Source organism: Hordeum vulgare, chromosome 7H, assembly GCF_904849725.1.
Source record: "Hordeum vulgare subsp. vulgare chromosome 7H, MorexV3_pseudomolecules_assembly, whole genome shotgun sequence".
NCBI classification, from domain to species: Eukaryota; Viridiplantae; Streptophyta; class Magnoliopsida; order Poales; family Poaceae; genus Hordeum; species Hordeum vulgare.
The window spans coordinates 17,005,330-17,023,046 of NC_058524.1; the positions used below are offsets into that span (position 1 = coordinate 17,005,330).

The window sequence follows — 17,717 nt, forward strand, 5'->3', positions numbered from 1 at the left end:
CCTCCCTCCTCCTTGGTGCGCCGGCCGAACCCCTAGGGTTTTCCCTAGGGTGCCACCCCTCCCTCCCTCCCTCCTATATATAGTGGAGGGTAGAGAGGCTATCCGCACCTCAAGCCACGGCGCAGCCCCTCTCCCTCCACTACTTCGTGACACCCCGTAGGTTATTCTGGTAGTGCACGGCAAAGCCATGCCTGGGTAGCTCCACCATCATCACCGTCACGCCGTCGTGACGTCGGAGAATTCGGCTACCTCTTCGTCTCTCTTGTTGGATCAAGAAGGCGGAGATCGTCATCGAGTTGCACGTGTGCTGAACGCGGAGGTGTCATCTGTTCGGCACTTGATCATGATTGGATCGAGGGACGGCTTGCGATTTGGATCGCGAAGACGTTCGACTACATCAACCGTGTTTCTTAATGCTTCCCTCTTAGCGATCTACAAGGGTATGTGGGTCAGATCTCTCCTCTCGTAGATGATCATCACCATGGATAGATCTTATGTGTGCGTAGGAAAAAATTTGTTTCCCATGCAACGTTCTCTAACAGCTACCTCCATCACAAGGAACAACCGAGATGCTCAGGTACGGATAAATGGAGCGGATCCTGACACCGGCTGTGAGGAGCATCTATGCCCACGCACTGGCCCACGGTAGCCGCCACCTACCGATTTGAGATGTTGGAGTCACCTTCATCTCCACCATGGTTTTGGTTTGGTAGGCATGTTTTTCACATAGAAAACCTGAGCCACATCATTGGCTAGGACGAATGATTCGTCTGTGTACGCAAGATTGTTGAGATCCACTCTTGTCATTCCATATTGTGGGTCTACCTTTACCCCGCCTCCTGTCAGATTGATTTATTTGCACCAAAATAAAGGAACCATAAAATCACGTCCATAGTCAAGTTCTCATATCTCCTTTATATAACCATAAAATGGTGACTTATGATGCAGTAATGCCCGCCACGACTACGGGGAATGTGTGGGAAGATATTCTTCATTTTATTATTGTTTGATTATTTTAAATTCAACAACCGGCATAACCATATTTCACATTCTATGGCAAACCATTTAATTTCAAGAAACACAAAGTCGTCTAAATCGCCAACAATTATGTTACCGTCATACATAAAATATCATATTCGACATACGCCTTTGTGGCTAATTTTTTTAAATATTGCATTTTTTTATTCATTTCAAAAAAATAATGCTCAAATTTAAAAAAAATCAAAAATATACCTGCCTCGGCTTAGGCGTGGCCGACAGGGACTAATCGGCCTAGCCAAGACCAATTAGTCCCAGTCGGCCTTGGCTAGGCCGACATGCCTATCAACCTGATGTGAGTGCGTGACAGGGACTAATCGGCCTTGGCTAGGCCAATTAGTTCCTGTCGGCCTAGCCAAGACCAATAAGTCCCTCACAGGTCTAATTGGTCTTGGCTAAGCTAATAGGTGCATGGAAGTTTTTTTCAACCTTAGCTATTTTCCCGGCTCCATTTCCCGCCCATATTCCCCCAATCTTTCCCTCCATTTCGTTCCCTCCTCCGTTGCCGCCTGCATGCGCATCTCCGTGAGTTTGGAACCAAACTCCACATCCCTTTCTTCCTATATGCTTGGTCATCATACTCCCTTCATCACAGTTTATAAGTCATGCATGTGTACCTAGGTCATCAATTTAATTTATATAAAATATATTATTTAACGTAAAAATTATATCGTTAGAAAATAAAACATCTAAAGTTTTCAATGATATACCTTTTGTAATATATGTCTTTCATTACGTTGGTCAAATTGATGACCTAGATACACGTGTCGGACTTATACACTGAAACAGAGGGAGTACTATTTGAGAGACAACCACTTTCCTTTTTGAGAATAAATCCGTAGTATTGATCCACGTGCGGCAAAAGGAAAGAACCCAACAAAACCACACACACCAGAACTTTGTTTCCTTTCTAACCAAGATTGGAGTCTGGTGTCCCGGTGTTTGGATTTGAATCAAATAAGCGTCCACGAAACTTTGCTCTACTTATACACACCCCCGCCTGGATTTGCAATCTCCATCGTGATATTGTCATCGCCGTCATGCTAGCCGAGACACAATCACGTCGGGCTTGTCGATGGCAAAGCAAAGGTTGCACGAGGCGGCGCTGCAGGAGTGGTAGCTGGCGAAAGAGGAAGCCGCGACGTCCCCGGCATGCAGCCGTGCAGTGCTGCTAGCGCTTGACGGAACGGATTGATGTACGTGGTTCATGATCGACATGTTTCTTGCCATGGCACGCCCTTGGAACTCGTGCAACATGCCATGGCAGGGCAGTGCGTACACGGGTTAGAGCAACGTGGTAGCCCAGCAAGCGTGAACAACGGAGATACAACCGGCGTCACAACGCTCAAGGCCACAGGAATGACAGGGGAAGTGATGTGCACATGAGGCTTTAGCGAGAGAAACGACTTGGCCACCCGAGAAAACGGTGAGCGGTGGTTGTAGGGAGAGGTACAAAGGGAAAATAGGGGTATATTAATCTCTAATCGTCTTCCTTGCAGATAATCATGAACGAGGATGCGAGCAGATCTTTGGCTCTAGGTTGTACGATGAAAGGAAAAATTCGCATTTACGCACAGGTACACAGTCACATGAGTAATATTCAGATATACTCTATAATTGATTGAATAATCAGTTGTGATTTATTTTACCTTCAAAGAAGCTTGGTGGACAAGGAAACTGTCGGCATCGGGTTGTGCCACTGTCGGCTAGCTCCTTGCAACGTGCAACAACTATAGAATATAGGCAAAAGTGTGTGCATAAAGCATACGCATATAACTATATATTTAAATATCCTTGCAAAAAAACTATATATTCAAATCATTTATACTATCGGGGGAGGCCAGAATCATGAAGGTTGTGAGGGTACACTATATATTCAAATCATTTATACTATGGGCGGGAAATGGAGCCGGGAAAATAGCTAAGGTTGAAAAAGAATCTCATGCACCTATTGGCTTAGCCAAGACCAATAAGTCAGGAACTAATTGGCCTAGCCAAGACCGATTAGTCCCTGCCATGCATCCACATGTAGGTTGATAGGCATGTCGGCCTAGCCAAGGCCGACTGGGACTAATTGGTCTTGGCTAGGCCGATTAGTCCCTGTCGACCACGCCTAAGCCTAGGCAGGTATATTTTTGAAAAATTTCAAATTTAAGCATTATTTTTTGAAAAGAATAAAAAAATGCAATACTGCGACTATGAAGGAGCCTTATCAAGCGGTTGCTACAAGGCAGATGACTTTAAATCGTTCGAGGGAGTGTGATGCCAGACTACCTCCTTCCGACCAGGTCCTGGAGCTGCCACAGAGCGGGCACACATCATTGTCAAGGGTTGGGGTCGCTCGCCATGGCGGGAGAAGGGTGACATCCATTGGTAGTTTGCGGCCTCCATCACAAGCAATAACCGAGAAGCTCGAGCATGACGGAATGGAGTGGATCCAGACGTCGCCTATGAGGAGCATCTCCACCCACGAACTGGCCCAAGAACGCCGCCACCACCTACCGCTCTAAGATGTTGTGACCGCCACCGTCGTCACCCCCTACTCCGCAATGCCGATATGACCGCCATGCTAGTTTGTAGGCGCGTTGCGTTTTTCCTCGAAGAGGAAGGGATTGATGTAGTAGAATGACAACAAGTATTTCTCTCGGTGAGAATCAAGGTTTATCGAACCAATAGGATAAGCACGTAATCAACCGTCGACGGTACCTGCACAAACAAAAGCAAATACTTGCACTCAACGCGGGCAAGAGGGTTGTTAATTCCCTTACACACTCGTTAATTGCAAAGTAAATTAAAAGTAAATAAAATATAGCAAGGTAAATAGTGTTCTAGTAAATATGAGGAATAGACGGGGGCATTCTTTTCATTAGAAGCATCTCTCTCAAGAACATAGCATACGCTGGGTAAATAAATTATTATTGGACAATTGATAGAAAAACACATAGATGTGATGTTATGCATGGCATGATCCTGTACATAGGTATTACGTCCGTGACAAGTAGACCGACTCCTGCCTGCATCTACTACTATTACTCCATCAATCGACCGCTATCCCGCATGCATCTATGTGAGCACAAATAATGGATTGGTCCATAAAAAGATGAAAAAACAAAAACATAGGAAAAAAAAGAAAAAGACCGCACACGTCAAATTGGTCAACCAACTTGCATTATAGTTGATGTTTTGATTAGATTTGATTTGATTGAGTTAATACTTGTTCGGGGAAAGTGTCGATTCGGTTGGATTTTATTTCGGAATAGTGTCGAGTCAAATAGTATGTTGAGCAAAAAATAATAGATCGGTCATAGAAAAAATGAAAGAGCAAAAAATAAAATAAAAGAACAAAAAAAAGGGAAAACGCTCATACGCGTCAAATGGGCCGGCAAACTTTGATTATAGTTGATGTTTCAATAAGATTTGGTTTGATTTCATTATGAGTAGGAGAAGGCAAGTAAAGTATAGATTTAGTTGAGCTCTTATTATGACGTTGTTTTAGAACAGTACCAATTTAACTGAGTTAATGCATGCGTCAAATGGGCCGATCACTTGTCTGCACTTCAGCAAAAGAATGCATGTATGACACTTGTGGGCATAATATATGGTTGATGGGAGGTGAGGTGAGGCCAGACTACCAACTTACCCTTTGTTACACGTAATACTATAATCTAAAAACAACATTTTGAGTTGATTATCATCGTGCAGAATCATCAAATAACTATAACTAAGATAGCTACGATGCATCTGATATTTATGGAAACACGATCAAACCCATTTGTTGTATTTGTTGTATGCACGATCTTGAAAGCATAATTCCTACTTGTACATCTTCAATGGTTGTGAAAAATGCTGCTTTGGCGGTTCCAAGGGCAGACGCAATGCCGGTAGAACCCCTAAACTTGCACATACGTACTCAGAGTGTTATAATGCAGTCCAAGTAGAAGTAGGTTTAAAACTCTCGATGGCGTGCTGTTTTGTGTAGACACATCTCTACCGCTGAGATATCATAATTGTAGACCGATAAATATCCACCATCCTTTTTATTGATTAAGCAATATACAATAGACAATAATTTTATTTATAAGTACATTTAAACCCATTTTTATTACAAGGACATCTTATTGAAAATTGCGGTGGTATGATGGACTACTCTGTTCTTGCAACAGTGCAATTCAGCAACCTTGTCCATGACTCCATGTATCGCATTCAGACGTAGGCAGCTCATTTAAGAGCTAGCTGTTGTAGGCAGACTGCTTACTATGGTGTTGAGCCAATCTTGAGCAATGTGGTGGTAAGCTGCCTCCGTCAGGTGGACACCATCCCAGAATAGATGAGTGGACGGATCCTCGCACGTCGTCGCGGCTTCGTCGCCACAAGCGACCGAGAGGTTGTAGTGGTACCTCCCACGTCCTCCACAGCAAACTTTAAGAGCATCGTCTTTTTTAATCCCTGCAACCACCGCATAACTGAACTCATCAACTTGCACAATGTTCACCACCCCTCTATTTTCATAACTGAACTCATCAAGATTTGCGCTTAACAATGAATCCAAAAAGGTGTGCAATATGTTTGGACAAAACTCAACGCGAAATGAATCTCAGGGCACTTCCAACAATGAAGAACATATACATAGAATGATACCGACCGAATTTTTCAGGCGACTTGACCATCTCCATAACGTGGTTGAACAGGTCGGTGTGGATGATGGTCACATCGGGGTGCTCCGCCCGCAGCTTCTGGACAGCGTCTCGCAACAGAGAGTTGTGGAGCTTCACGATCTCGTTGGGCTCCTTGAGACAACCGGTGGTGGCGTCGTACTCCGAAGCATCGGCGTCCTCGAAGGTGACGAGAACCGGCGGCGCGCATCCAGACGGGATCATGCCAGGGACAACAAGAGTCTTGGCCCCATGCTCGATCACTCTCTGCTTGTTGCATTAGTTTTCATGATGTTAACATGCATGTACGCAGATTGAAAACAGCTGGAGTGACATGATGAGCATGATGAGTCAAGTAGTCTTGCCTGGGCACCCATGGAGATGGTCTGGATGAGATCTGGCACGAATGCTCTGATTTCTTGCATGCTCTTCTTCCCAAACGAGTATTGGTAGTCGTTGATCCCGAACTCACCCACGAAGAAGAGTGATCTGCCAAAGAAATCCTTGCACTCTGCAGTGAAGCATTTCTCCTCTTGATTATGTGTACGCACATCAAGTGTTCGGTTAATGGTACAACGGTTGGAAGAATATATCATTACCATGTGTAGTCATCAAATTCACAATTCAACTCATTATATTTCAACTTATGTTGACATATTCACTATAGTGATTTATCTTTTTCAAATCATTTTTTTCTCTACACTTTGCGTTCATAACGTTTAACCAGTAGAGATATGTTCATAACGTTTGATATTTATCCATAAGATCTTGAATCCAACGCTGGCCTAGAGTAGTGACCATAATAAGTTCATCATGTTTAACCAGTACTTCTCCAAACTAGGGTGGCGGCCGTTGCATATTATTTTATGCGCATTTCCAGTTCAATTCGTTGTGTGAAGCTAAGTAAATATATATATAACCTTGGTCCGTTTGGCACAAGTAAGGCTTGAGCTCCTCGAACCAGCCAAGCTGCACTTCGAGGCTGATGTTGAGGGGGAACGGGTTGGCACCGGGAGGGTCCCCGATGTGGAAGAAACTGGAGTTGAGAGCTGTGGCGCTGCCGACAGCGAAGTTGGCGCCCTGCCGGAAGCTCCCCTTGTGCGACAGGTATGGTGGCACGAGAGGCAAGCCTAGGCCTTGAGCTGGAAATCATACGTTGATCACCTTGAAATACACATATATAGGCAGGGAGAGGGAGGCTACTGATGATCACAGATTAATTACCAATGAAGTCTATGATGAGGCGGCCGTTGCAGTTGCGACCAGTGGGGCGACCGCCGAAGAAGGTCATGCCGTAGGGAGGGCGCATCACAACGTCAAAGATGTTGTACCAGCCGAAGACGACGGGGTTGTTGCCAGTGTCCGTGAAGGAGTCACCAAAGGCGAAGATGGAGTCGAACGGCCCGCCACCGCGGAGGTAGGCCGCCTCAGCCGACGGGAGCAAAATGGCAAGCGCCGCCGCCATGAAGGCTGCCGCCACCAATATTCCACGACTACCCATCTTGAGCCCTCAGCTCGGTGTACGTCCTTAGTGATGATGATGATGAGCTATGTATTTATAAGGAAGTCTCCACCGAGCGCGCGCATGCGTCGTCGTATTTCGCACGCGCTGGATGAGCAGGTTCACATCTTTGTCGCGCCATCTCATCCATTGTTGGCTTTGCATCGCTTTCAAAGTTTCAATGCACTTAGAGCGATACCCTCATAGAATCTGTAGATTAATTGCCGTCTCATATATGAGGAACCTAACATGTATTATATGAGTAGCATGTGTAGTTTTTTGTCCCCGTCTATATGGGGTACAACGTCATCGTCAAGAGATAAAGCACTCCATTTGCATATAATTGCACCATCAACAATGGATCGGGATAAAATTAATAGGATGGCTGGCCTATACATATTACTCCCTCTGTACCTAAATAATTATACTTGGAAAGAAATGGACTAGTTCTCCCCAACTACAATTATTTTGGAACGAAGGGAATATATACCATACACATATTACTACAACTGTTTAATATCAACAAAGATGGCTCTTTAAAAGAAATAATGATAACTAAAGATAAATTTAAATTTATTATAAAGCATAGTGTGAGCCATTTGGGCATATTATCTTTTGAACTAAAAATTCAGCAGGAAGTAGGCTCCTTAATTTTTTACAAGAACAAACATGGTATCCATCCAATTTGAGAGGGGTACGTCGAACTTTCCTTATATATTGGGTAGAGATGTGTTTAAAGCTTTCCATTTAGTTGTGCAATTTAGGATATGTATCATTTTAATGTATACAAATGTAATTCCCTCCATTGTCCTACTGTTAGATGATATTTGGTTCATGTCCTCGTGTACGCCTTGGCTAGATTGCTGGTCTATTGTTTCTGTATGATGCAATTTTTTGGCTCATGGACAGCAATGAGCATTTGAAAGTTAAGTTGAGTAAAAACATTTGTTAAATAAACACCTCTAGAATTGGCAAGCATCAATATCAATATGTCAACAAAAAAGAAGGATGTGAAAGATTGATATAAAATCACAGTTATCCAGCCATTGGATCAATGTGGAAGCATTCTCATCTTCGCCTCGCCTTATTTAGCCAAACCACATACCATGTTACTTGACAACCATAAAACTAAGATCAAACGCAGCGACAAGAAAACATTCTCATCTTGGAGTTGTGTCCAGTGCACTGGATCCAATGACTCTGTTATGTGACAACACTGGTGCCCTTGCTCTAGCCAAGGAACCAAGGTTTCACAAGAGGACGAGACACATAAAGCAACGCTTCAATTCCATCCGCGATTACATCAAAGAAGAGGACATAAATATTTGCAAAGTGCACACGGATCTGAATGTTGCAGACCCGTTGACTAAGCCTCTTCCATGAGTAAAACATGATCAACACCAGAACTGTATGGGTGTTACATTCGTTACATTGTAAATCACATACTGATGTGAGCTAGATTATTGACTCTAGTGCAAGTGAGAGACTGTTGGAAATATGCCCTAGAGTAAATAATAAAATAGTTATTATTATATTTCCTTGTTCAAGATAATCGTTTATTATCCATGCTAGAATTATATTGAATGGAAACTCATATACAAGTGTGGATATATAGACAACACACTATCCCTAATAAGCATCTAGTTGACAAGCTCGTTGATCAAAGATGGTTAAGGTCTCCTAGCCATAGACAAGGGTTGTCGCTTCATAACGGGATCACACATTAGGAGAATGATGTGATGGACAAGACCCAAACTACGAACGTAGCATGTGATCGTGTCGTTTTATTGCTACTATTTTTCTGCATGTCACGTATATGTTCCTATGACCATGAGATCATGTAACTCACTGACACCGGAACAATACCTTGTGTGTATCAAACGTCGCAACGTAACTTGGTGACTATAAAGGTGTTCCATAGGTATCTCTGAAGGTGTCTGTTGAGTTAGCATGAATCAAGATTGGGATTTGTCACTTCGTATGACGGCGAGGTATCTCTGGGCCCACTCGGTAATACAACATCACAACAAGCCTTGCAAGCAATGTGACTAAAGAGTTAGCCACGGGATTTTGTATTACAGAACGAGTAAAGAGACTTGCCGGTAACGAGGTTCAAATAGGTATAGAGATACCGACGATCGAATCTCAGGCAAGTAACATACCTAAGGACAAAGGGAATGTTATACGGGATTAACTGAATCCTTGACATAGAGGTTCAACCGATTAAGATCTTTGTATAATATGTAGGATCCAATATGTACATCCAGGCCCCCACTATTGGATATTGACCGAACAGTGTATCGGTCATGTCTACATAGTTCTCAAACCCGCAGGGTCTGCACACTTAAGGTTCGGTGACGTTTCAGTATAGTTGAATTATGTATGTTGGTGACCGAATGTTGTTCGGAGTCCCGAGTGAGATCCCGGACGTCATGAGGAGTTCCAGAATGGTCCGGATATGAAGATTGATATATTGGAAGGGTACATTTGGCTTCCGGAAGGATTTCAGACATTACCAAGAAAGTACCGGGAGTGACGAATGAGTTCCGGCGTTCCACCGGGATGGGCCACCTACCCGGAGAGGGACCAAATATGCCCAAGGGTGGCGCACCAGCCCCTGGTGGGCTGGGAGGCTAGCCCAAGTGGGCCTATTTCGGCCGAAGTGCAAAAGAGAGAGAGGTGGGACAAACCTACTAGCAAGAGGACTCCTCCTCCACCAAACCCAATTGAAGGAGGACTCCTCCCTCCTCCTTGGTGCGCCGGCCGAACCCCTAGGGTTTTCCCTAGGGTGCCACCCCTCCCTCCCTCCCTCCTATATATAGTGGAGGGTAGAGAGGCTATCCGCACCTCAAGCCACGGCGCAGCCCCTCTCCCTCCACTACTTCGTGACACCCCGTAGGTTATTCTGGTAGTGCACGGCAAAGCCATGCCTGCGTAGCTCCACCATCATCACCGTCACGCCGTCGTGACGTCGGAGAATTCGGCTACCTCTTCGTCTTTCTTGTTGGATCAAGAAGGCGGAGATCGTCATCGAGTTGCACGTGTGCTGAACGCGGAGGTGTCATCTGTTCGGCACTTGATCATGATTGGATCGAGGGACGGCTTGCGATTTGGATCGCGAAGACGTTCGACTACATCAACCGTGTTTCTTAATGCTTCCCTCTTAGCGATCTACAAGGGTATGTGGGTCAGATCTCTCCTCTCGTAGATGATCATCACCATGGATAGATCTTATGTGTGCGTAGGAAAAAATTTGTTTCCCATGCAACGTTCTCTAACAGCTACCTCCATCACAAGGAACAACCGAGATGCTCAGGTACGGATAAATGGAGCGGATCCAGACACCGGCTGTGAGGAGCATCTATGCCCACGCACTGGCCCACGGTAGCCGCCACCTACCGATTTGAGATGTTGGAGTCACCTCCATCTCCACCATGGTTTTGGTTTGGTAGGCATGTTTTTCACATAGAAAACCTGAGCCACATCATTGGCTAGGACGAATGATTCGTCTGTGTACGCAAGATTGTTGAGATCCACTCTTGTCATTCCATATTGTGGGTCTACCTTTACCCCGCCTCCTGTCAGATTGATTTATTTGCACCAAAATAAAGGAACCATAAAATCACGTCCATAGTCAAGTTCTCATATCTCCTTTATATCACCATAAAATGGTGACTTATGATGCAGTAATGCCCGCCACGACTACGGGGAATGTGTGGGAAGATATTCTTCATTTTATTATTGTTTGATTATTTTAAATTCAACAACCGGCATAACCATATTTCACATTCTATGGCAAACCATTTAATTTCAAGAAACACAAAGTCGTCTAAATCGCCAACAATTATGTTACCGTCATACATAAAATATCATATTCGACATACGCCTTTGTGGCTAATTTTTTTAAATATTGCATTTTTTTTATTCATTTCAAAAAAATAATGCTCAAATTTAAAAAAAAATCAAAAATATACCTGCCTCGGCTTAGGCGTGGCCGACAGGGACTAATCGGCCTAGCCAAGACCAATTAGTCCCAGTCGGCCTTGGCTAGGCCGACATGCCTATCAACCTGATGTGAGTGCGTGACAGGGACTAATCGGCCTTGGCTAGGCCAATTAGTTCCTGTCGGCCTAGCCAAGACCAATAAGTCCCTCACAGGTCTAATTGGTCTTGGCTAAGCTAATAGGTGCATGGAAGTTTTTTTCAACCTTAGCTATTTTCCCGGCTCCATTTCCCGCCCATATTCCCCCAATCTTTCCCTCCATTTCGTTCCCTCCTCCGTTGCCGCCTGCATGCGCATCTCCGTGAGTTTGGAACCAAACTCCACATCCCTTTCTTCCTATATGCTTGGTCATCATACTCCCTTCATCACAGTTTATAAGTCATGCATGTGTACCTAGGTCATCAATTTAATTTATATAAAATATATTATTTAACGTAAAAATTATATCGTTAGAAAATAAAACATCTAAAGTTTTCAATGATATACCTTTTGTAATATATGTCTTTCATTACGTTGGTCAAATTGATGACCTAGATACACGTGTCGGACTTATACACTGAAACAGAGGGAGTACTATTTGAGAGACAACCACTTTCCTTTTTGAGAATAAATCCGTAGTATTGATCCACGTGCGGCAAAAGGAAAGAACCCAACAAAACCACACACACCAGAACTTTGTTTCCTTTCTAACCAAGATTGGAGTCTGGTGTCCCGGTGTTTGGATTTGAATCAAATAAGCGTCCACGAAACTTTGCTCTACTTATACACACCCCCGCCTGGATTTGCAATCTCCATCGTGATATTGTCATCGCCGTCATGCTAGCCGAGACACAATCACGTCGGGCTTGTCGATGGCAAAGCAAAGGTTGCACGAGGCGGCGCTGCAGGAGTGGTAGCTGGCGAAAGAGGAAGCCGCGACGTCCCCGGCATGCAGCCGTGCAGTGCTGCTAGCGCTTGACGGAACGGATTGATGTACGTGGTTCATGATCGACATGTTTCTTGCCATGGCACGCCCTTGGAACTCGTGCAACATGCCATGGCAGGGCAGTGCGTACACGGGTTAGAGCAACGTGGTAGCCCAGCAAGCGTGAACAACGGAGATACAACCGGCGTCACAACGCTCAAGGCCACAGGAATGACAGGGGAAGTGATGTGCACATGAGGCTTTAGCGAGAGAAACGACTTGGCCACCCGAGAAAACGGTGAGCGGTGGTTGTAGGGAGAGGTACAAAGGGAAAATAGGGGTATATTAATCTCTAATCGTCTTCCTTGCAGATAATCATGAACGAGGATGCGAGCAGATCTTTGGCTCTAGGTTGTACGATGAAAGGAAAAATTCGCATTTACGCACAGGTACACAGTCACATGAGTAATATTCAGATATACTCTATAATTGATTGAATAATCAGTTGTGATTTATTTTACCTTCAAAGAAGCTTGGTGGACAAGGAAACTGTCGGCATCGGGTTGTGCCACTGTCGGCTAGCTCCTTGCAACGTGCAACAACTATAGAATATAGGCAAAAGTGTGTGCATAAAGCATACGCATATAACTATATATTTAAATATCCTTGCAAAAAAACTATATATTCAAATCATTTATACTATCGGGGGAGGCCAGAATCATGAAGGTTGTGAGGGTACACTATATATTCAAATCATTTATACTATGGGCGGGAAATGGAGCCGGGAAAATAGCTAAGGTTGAAAAAGAATCTCATGCACCTATTGGCTTAGCCAAGACCAATAAGTCAGGAACTAATTGGCCTAGCCAAGACCGATTAGTCCCTGCCATGCATCCACATGTAGGTTGATAGGCATGTCGGCCTAGCCAAGGCCGACTGGGACTAATTGGTCTTGGCTAGGCCGATTAGTCCCTGTCGACCACGCCTAAGCCTAGGCAGGTATATTTTTGAAAAATTTCAAATTTAAGCATTATTTTTCGAAAAGAATAAAAAAATGCAATACTGCGACTATGAAGGAGCCTTATCAAGCGGTTGCTACAAGGCAGATGACTTTAAATCGTTCGAGGGAGTGTGATGCCAGACTACCTCCTTCCGACCAGGTCCTGGAGCTGCCACAGAGCGGGCACACATCATTGTCAAGGGTTGGGGTCGCTCGCCATGGCGGGAGAAGGGTGACATCCATTGGTAGTTTGCGGCCTCCATCACAAGCAATAACCGAGAAGCTCGAGCATGACGGAATGGAGTGGATCCAGACGTCGCCTATGAGGAGCATCTCCACCCACGAACTGGCCCAAGAACGCCGCCACCACCTACCGCTCTAAGATGTTGTGACCGCCACCGTCGTCACCCCCTACTCCGCAATGCCGATATGACCGCCATGCTAGTTTGTAGGCGCGTTGCGTTTTTCCTCGAAGAGGAAGGGATTGATGTAGTAGAATGACAACAAGTATTTCTCTCGGTGAGAATCAAGGTTTATCGAACCAATAGGATAAGCACGTAATCAACCGTCGACGGTACCTGCACAAACAAAAGCAAATACTTGCACTCAACGCGGGCAAGAGGGTTGTTAATTCCCTTACACACTCGTTAATTGCAAAGTAAATTAAAAGTAAATAAAATATAGCAAGGTAAATAGTGTTCTAGTAAATATGAGGAATAGACGGGGGCATTCTTTTCATTAGAAGCATCTCTCTCAAGAACATAGCATACGCTGGGTAAATAAATTATTATTGGACAATTGATAGAAAAACACATAGATGTGATGTTATGCATGGCATGATCCTGTACATAGGTATTACGTCCGTGACAAGTAGACCGACTCCTGCCTGCATCTACTACTATTACTCCATCAATCGACCGCTATCCCGCATGCATCTATGTGAGCACAAATAATGGATTGGTCCATAAAAAGATGAAAAAACAAAAACATAGGAAAAAAAAGAAAAAGACCGCACACGTCAAATTGGTCAACCAACTTGCATTATAGTTGATGTTTTGATTAGATTTGATTTGATTGAGTTAATACTTGTTCGGGGAAAGTGTCGATTCGGTTGGATTTTATTTCGGAATAGTGTCGAGTCAAATAGTATGTTGAGCAAAAAATAATAGATCGGTCATAGAAAAAATGAAAGAGCAAAAAATAAAATAAAAGAACAAAAAAAAGGGAAAACGCTCATACGCGTCAAATGGGCCGGCAAACTTTGATTATAGTTGATGTTTCAATAAGATTTGGTTTGATTTCATTATGAGTAGGAGAAGGCAAGTAAAGTATAGATTTAGTTGAGCTCTTATTATGACGTTGTTTTAGAACAGTGCCAATTTAACTGAGTTAATGCATGCGTCAAATGGGCCGATCACTTGTCTGCACTTCAGCAAAAGAATGCATGTATGACACTTGTGGGCATAATATATGGTTGATGGGAGGTGAGGTGAGGCCAGACTACCAACTTACCCTTTGTTACACGTAATACTATAATCTAAAAACAACATTTTGAGTTGATTATCATCGTGCAGAATCATCAAATAACTATAACTAAGATAGCTACGATGCATCTGATATTTATGGAAACACGATCAAACCCATTTGTTGTATTTGTTGTATGCACGATCTTGAAAGCATAATTCCTACTTGTACATCTTCAATGGTTGTGAAAAATGCTGCTTTGGCGGTTCCAAGGGCAGACGCAATGCCGGTAGAACCCCTAAACTTGCACATACGTACTCAGAGTGTTATAATGCAGTCCAAGTAGAAGTAGGTTTAAAACTCTCGATGGCGTGCTGTTTTGTGTAGACACATCTCTACCGCTGAGATATCATAATTGTAGACCGATAAATATCCACCATCCTTTTTATTGATTAAGCAATATACAATAGACAATAATTTTATTTATAAGTACATTTAAACCCATTTTTATTACAAGGACATCTTATTGAAAATTGCGGTGGTATGATGGACTACTCTGTTCTTGCAACAGTGCAATTCAGCAACCTTGTCCATGACTCCATGTATCGCATTCAGACGTAGGCAGCTCATTTAAGAGCTAGCTGTTGTAGGCAGACTGCTTACTATGGTGTTGAGCCAATCTTGAGCAATGTGGTGGTAAGCTGCCTCCGTCAGGTGGACACCATCCCAGAATAGATGAGTGGACGGATCCTCGCACGTCGTCGCGGCTTCGTCGCCACAAGCGACCGAGAGGTTGTAGTGGTACCTCCCACGTCCTCCACAGCAAACTTTAAGAGCATCGTCTTTTTTAATCCCTGCAACCACCGCATAACTGAACTCATCAACTTGCACAATGTTCACCACCCCTCTATTTTCATAACTGAACTCATCAAGATTTGCGCTGAACAATGAATCCAAAAAGGTGTGCAATATGTTTGGACAAAACTCAACGCGAAATGAATCTCAGGGCACTTCCAACAATGAAGAACATATACATAGAATGATACCGACCGAATTTTTCAGGCGACTTGACCATCTCCATAACGTGGTTGAACAGGTCGGTGTGGATGATGGTCACATCGGGGTGCTCCGCCCGCAGCTTCTGGACAGCGTCTCGCAACAGAGAGTTGTGGAGCTTCACGATCTCGTTGGGCTCCTTGAGACAACCGGTGGTGGCGTCGTACTCCGAAGCATCGGCGTCCTCGAAGGTGACGAGAACCGGCGGCGCGCATCCAGACGGGATCATGCCAGGGACAACAAGAGTCTTGGCCCCATGCTCGATCACTCTCTGCTTGTTGCATTAGTTTTCATGATGTTAACATGCATGTACGCAGATTGAAAACAGCTGGAGTGACATGATGAGCATGATGAGTCAAGTAGTCTTGCCTGGGCACCCATGGAGATGGTCTGGATGAGATCTGGCACGAATGCTCTGATTTCTTGCATGCTCTTCTTCCCAAACGAGTATTGGTAGTCGTTGATCCCGAACTCACCCACGAAGAAGAGTGATCTGCCAAAGAAATCCTTGCACTCTGCAGTGAAGCATTTCTCCTCTTGATTATGTGTACGCACATCAAGTGTTCGGTTAATGGTACAACGGTTGGAAGAATATATCATTACCATGTGTAGTCATCAAATTCACAATTCAACTCATTATATTTCAACTTATGTTGACATATTCACTATAGTGATTTATCTTTTTCAAATCATTTTTTTCTCTACACTTTGCGTTCATAACGTTTAACCAGTAGAGATATGTTCATAACGTTTGATATTTATCCATAAGATCTTGAATCCAACGCTGGCCTAGAGTAGTGACCATAATAAGTTCATCATGTTTAACCAGTACTTCTCCAAACTAGGGTGGCGGCCGTTGCATATTATTTTATGCGCATTTCCAGTTCAATTCGTTGTGTGAAGCTAAGTAAATATATATATAACCTTGGTCCGTTTGGCACAAGTAAGGCTTGAGCTCCTCGAACCAGCCAAGCTGCACTTCGAGGCTGATGTTGAGGGGGAACGGGTTGGCACCGGGAGGGTCCCCGATGTGGAAGAAACTGGAGTTGAGAGCTGTGGCGCTGCCGACAGCGAAGTTGGCGCCCTGCCGGAAGCTCCCCTTGTGCGACAGGTATGGTGGCACGAGAGGCAAGCCTAGGCCTTGAGCTGGAAATCATACGTTGATCACCTTGAAATACACATATATAGGCAGGGAGAGGGAGGCTACTGATGATCACAGATTAATTACCAATGAAGTCTATGATGAGGCGGCCGTTGCAGTTGCGACCAGTGGGGCGACCGCCGAAGAAGGTCATGCCGTAGGGAGGGCGCATCACAACGTCAAAGATGTTGTACCAGCCGAAGACGACGGGGTTGTTGCCAGTGTCCGTGAAGGAGTCACCAAAGGCGAAGATGGAGTCGAACGGCCCGCCACCGCGGAGGTAGGCCGCCTCAGCCGACGGGAGCAAAATGGCAAGCGCCGCCGCCATGAAGGCTGCCGCCACCAATATTCCACGACTACCCATCTTGAGCCCTCAGCTCGGTGTACGTCCTTAGTGATGATGATGATGAGCTATGTATTTATAAGGAAGTCTCCACCGAGCGCGCGCATGCGTCGTCGTATTTCGCACGCGCTGGATGAGCAGGTTCACATCTTTGTCGCGCCATCTCATCCATTGTTGGCTTTGCATCGCTTTCAAAGTTTCAATGCACTTAGAGCGATACCCTCATAGAATCTGTAGATTAATTGCCGTCTCATATATGAGGAACCTAACATGTATTATATGAGTAGCATGTGTAGTTTTTTGTCCCCGTCTATATGGGGTACAACGTCATCGTCAAGAGATAAAGCACTCCATTTGCATATAATTGCACCATCAACAATGGATCGGGATAAAATTAATAGGATGGCTGGCCTATACATATTACTCCCTCTGTACCTAAATAATTATACTTGGAAAGAAATGGACTAGTTCTCCCCAACTACAATTATTTTGGAACGAAGGGAATATATACCATACACATATTACTACAACTGTTTAATATCAACAAAGATGGCTCTTTAAAAGAAATAATGATAACTAAAGATAAATTTAAATTTATTATAAAGCATAGTGTGA

The 17,717-nt window shown here is 44.2% G+C and overlaps 2 protein-coding genes across 2 annotated transcripts; both read right to left on the reverse strand.

Annotated features, from left to right (window-relative positions):
• Positions 1-5,058: 5,058 nt before the first annotated feature.
• On the reverse strand, positions 5,059-7,212 carry LOC123410709 (GDSL esterase/lipase At5g45910-like). The gene is made up of 5 exons (XM_045103646.1): positions 6,915-7,212; positions 6,611-6,832; positions 6,056-6,201; positions 5,681-5,957; positions 5,059-5,484 (listed from the first exon to the last, which is right to left on the reverse strand). The coding sequence occupies exons 1-5, from the start codon at positions 7,189-7,191 to the stop codon at positions 5,261-5,263; spliced, it is 1,146 nt and encodes a 381-aa protein (XP_044959581.1). The 5' UTR covers positions 7,192-7,212; the 3' UTR covers positions 5,059-5,260.
• Positions 7,213-14,990: 7,778 nt separating this feature from the next.
• LOC123410685 (GDSL esterase/lipase At5g45910-like) lies at positions 14,991-17,144 on the reverse strand. Its single transcript, XM_045103625.1, has 5 exons — positions 16,847-17,144; positions 16,543-16,764; positions 15,988-16,133; positions 15,613-15,889; positions 14,991-15,416 (listed from the first exon to the last, which is right to left on the reverse strand). The coding sequence occupies exons 1-5, from the start codon at positions 17,121-17,123 to the stop codon at positions 15,193-15,195; spliced, it is 1,146 nt and encodes a 381-aa protein (XP_044959560.1). The 5' UTR covers positions 17,124-17,144; the 3' UTR covers positions 14,991-15,192.
• Between the last annotated feature and the right edge of the window lie 573 nt (positions 17,145-17,717).

Coding starts and splice junctions, on each gene's coding strand:
- LOC123410709 (XM_045103646.1), bottom strand. CDS start 7,191: ATGGGTAGTCGTGGAATATTGGTGGCGGCAGCCTTCATGGCGGCGGCG. Junction 5,958..6,055: donor CCATCTCCATGGGTGCCCAG/GCAAGACTACTT, acceptor TGCAACAAGCAG/AGAGTGATCGAGCATGGGGC. Junction 5,485..5,680: donor CAAGTCGCCTGAAAAATTCG/GTCGGTATCATT, acceptor CGGTGGTTGCAG/GGATTAAAAAAGACGATGCT.
- LOC123410685 (XM_045103625.1), bottom strand. CDS start 17,123: ATGGGTAGTCGTGGAATATTGGTGGCGGCAGCCTTCATGGCGGCGGCG. Junction 15,890..15,987: donor CCATCTCCATGGGTGCCCAG/GCAAGACTACTT, acceptor TGCAACAAGCAG/AGAGTGATCGAGCATGGGGC. Junction 15,417..15,612: donor CAAGTCGCCTGAAAAATTCG/GTCGGTATCATT, acceptor CGGTGGTTGCAG/GGATTAAAAAAGACGATGCT.